The following is a 2798-nucleotide window of genomic DNA, read 5'->3' on the forward strand; positions in this document are numbered from 1 at the left end:
GTTCCCACCATTCTTTCGTAAATACCGCCGTGCCATGGTGCTCTTGGAGGGATAAATTTCCAGTAGCATTGTCTCTGTTTGAGCACAGAGTGTACTTCTGGATGGTTCCACATCTCTTGTAAGAAAGCCTCTCCTGTCACGAAGTTAGATCCATTATCTGAGATCATTAATTTTGGGCAAGATCATCGTGCAGCAAATATGCGAAAGGCTTCTGCACTCATGTCAGAAGTGACTTCTAAATGTACTCCACATGTGGTAGCACACGTGAAAAGGCAAATGTAGGCTTTCACTGGAATCTTGTCCGGTGTGCCTGTTAAAATTAGTGCTCCCATGTAGTCGACACCTGTGGTTTCAAAGGGACGAAGGTGGACGACTCGCTCCTTAGGTAGGGATGGTGGACCTGGATAAGGACACACTCGAGCATCATATCTCTTGCAGATTACACAAGACTTTATTAAGGATTTGACAGTTTGGCGACCTTGGGGAAGCCAAAAACGTTGTCTGAGTTCAGTAGAGTATCTAATACTCCACCATGCAATGTATTATGCTCATGGTAATGTAGAACTATGAGTTTAGTAATGATGTGATGACGTGGAAGAAGTATAGGATTTTTCGTATCTAAATTCATTTCTGCATGAAGCAGACGTCCGCCGCATCTCAAGATGTTATAGTTGTCTGAGTCAAGCCAGATACCCAGAGACTTACTTAACTTTTCTGGGAGATGTTCATATTCATTCCCATAAGTCTGTTGTTGAGCCTGTTTGACCCAATATTTGATGGAACTAGAAAATCGATACTTGATCCCCATCTTGTTGATGAAATCAAATACCATTTCTGTAACTCTTAATAATTTGTTCAAATTGGAATAACGATGAGGATAGATAGCTAAAGTACGAAGGGGTTCTGGATCCACAACAGGGGTAGTGATATTGGTCACAATGACTTGTGGCTTCTGTTGGGGCCACTGACCACTAACTAGCCATTGGGGTCCATTAAACCACATCTCGGTTTTTACTAATTGCTTTGAAGTCAAACCTCTGGATAAATAGTCAGCTGGATTGTCCTTGGTGGGGACATGTCTTAATTTATAACCAGCAGACAATTCTCGAGTTTCCCTTACTCGATTGCTGACATAGGGAGTTTTGTTGTTGTCGTTTTTTACCCACTGCAATACCGCCTCATTGTCTGACCACACTACTCTTTCACCAAGGTGAACATTACTGAGGGTTTTGATCAGGCAATGAGCCAGTCTTTCACTTACCAGTAAGGCAGTTAATTCCATTTGGGGTAGTGACCTCCTTTTAATTGGGGCTACCCTTGCCTTATATGTAAGCAAAAATGATTGTTGAGTATTAACTAGATAGGCTACTGAGTCATACGCTTTGCCTGAAGCATCGCAGATAACATGTAAATTCGTGGGTAATTGTCCACGTATACATTGTTGCTAATCTCAGTCTTGTAGGGGCTATTAGATTTTTTAAGATGTGTATCCAGAGTAGCCTGGAGTAAGAATGGTGAAGGTGTCGCTCCGAACAGTACTGAGGCAAATCTATAAGTAATGACTTCGCTATTAGGATCCTGTGGATCTTTCACCCTGAGAAATTTAGTAAAATCACGATCCGTCTCTTGTAAGCCTACTCTTAAAAAGGCTTTACTAATGTCAGCCGTATAGGCAAAAACACCGGAGCGAAATCGAAATAAGACATCTTGTAGTCTTTGGTTTAGGCTAGGCCCAGTTTGTAGACAATCATTTAGTGACACGCTGTCTGCCTTTAATTTGGCACTACTTTTAAATACAATCCTGATTGGTGTTGTAACTGAATCTTTCAGGACAGCATGATGTGGCAAATAATGGCCTGATTTATGATTGTCTTCTTCAACAACTTCTATAAATTTGTTAGCAAGTTGTTGCTGTTTCAAAGCATGATACAGTTGCAATTTATCTGATTGCTTCCGTAGCCTACCTAATTGAGAATTTAATTGGATTGAGACCATGAAATAGTTTACTGGAAGCTGTGGGTGGTCCAGCTTCCACGGGAGTCTCACCCAATATTGATTATCTTGAAAAATAACAATATCAAGATATTGTTGATACGTCCATGTGTCATCTAGACTGGGTTGATCAGGGACTATGCCTAATTCTGGTCGACGACCAGGCCGCGCGACGCTAAGCCCCGGAAGCACCTCAAGGTAACCTCAAGGTAAGGTGTCCAAATCCCATAATTTGTGAACAGTGGGATTGGACTCATCATCCTCGGTTTCGTCTCTGACATGTACTGGTGACTGCTCTAGGCCTAGTCATGCCACTATTGAATTAGTTGTTTGATTACTAGTAGACTTAGAATGTTGTTGGATCAACACCGGTCCTGTGAGTAGTTTACCCCCAGCTGACAGCAACAAGTTTACACCTCGTTGCCTGGTGCATCCAGTAATAAATAGATAGTAATAGAAGAAGAAGAAATAAGAAATTAATAATAAGAAAACCTACACCGTTGAGACAGTCTGTATTTATTTTATGATCCACTGCGTTTAAGAAATTTGACTGTTTGAGCAAGACCTGTAACATGTAAATCTGAAGGGATCTTGTCAACGACTATGACTTGAATTGGGCTGGTGCAGCCTCCTAAACGTACCAGGACGTTAACAACCTGGTAGTCACGAGGTCCACTATTGGTTAGGAATCCAGAGATATTCAAATTCACTCGAGCAATAGGCTTCAGTTTTAACTGATCAACTAGCTGTTGAGAAATAAAGGTTTTCTGCAAACCTTGGTCAGAGAGACCACGAGTGGAAATTCT

The 2798-nt window shown here is 41.5% G+C and overlaps 1 protein-coding gene across 1 annotated transcript; it reads right to left on the reverse strand.

The window, feature by feature from the left end:
- Positions 1–454: 454 nt before the first annotated feature.
- LOC138368481 (uncharacterized) lies at positions 455–1282 on the reverse strand. The gene has a single exon (XM_069330999.1). It carries the CDS (start codon positions 1280–1282, stop codon positions 455–457), a length of 828 nt encoding a protein of 275 aa, XP_069187100.1.
- Between the last annotated feature and the right edge of the window lie 1516 nt (positions 1283–2798).

This window comes from Procambarus clarkii, chromosome 25 (genome assembly GCF_040958095.1).
Source record: "Procambarus clarkii isolate CNS0578487 chromosome 25, FALCON_Pclarkii_2.0, whole genome shotgun sequence".
In the NCBI taxonomy this organism is placed as follows: domain Eukaryota; kingdom Metazoa; phylum Arthropoda; class Malacostraca; order Decapoda; family Cambaridae; genus Procambarus; species Procambarus clarkii.

Coding starts and splice junctions, on each gene's coding strand:
- LOC138368481 (XM_069330999.1), bottom strand. CDS start 1,282: ATGGAATTAACTGCCTTACTGGTAAGTGAAAGACTGGCTCATTGCCTG.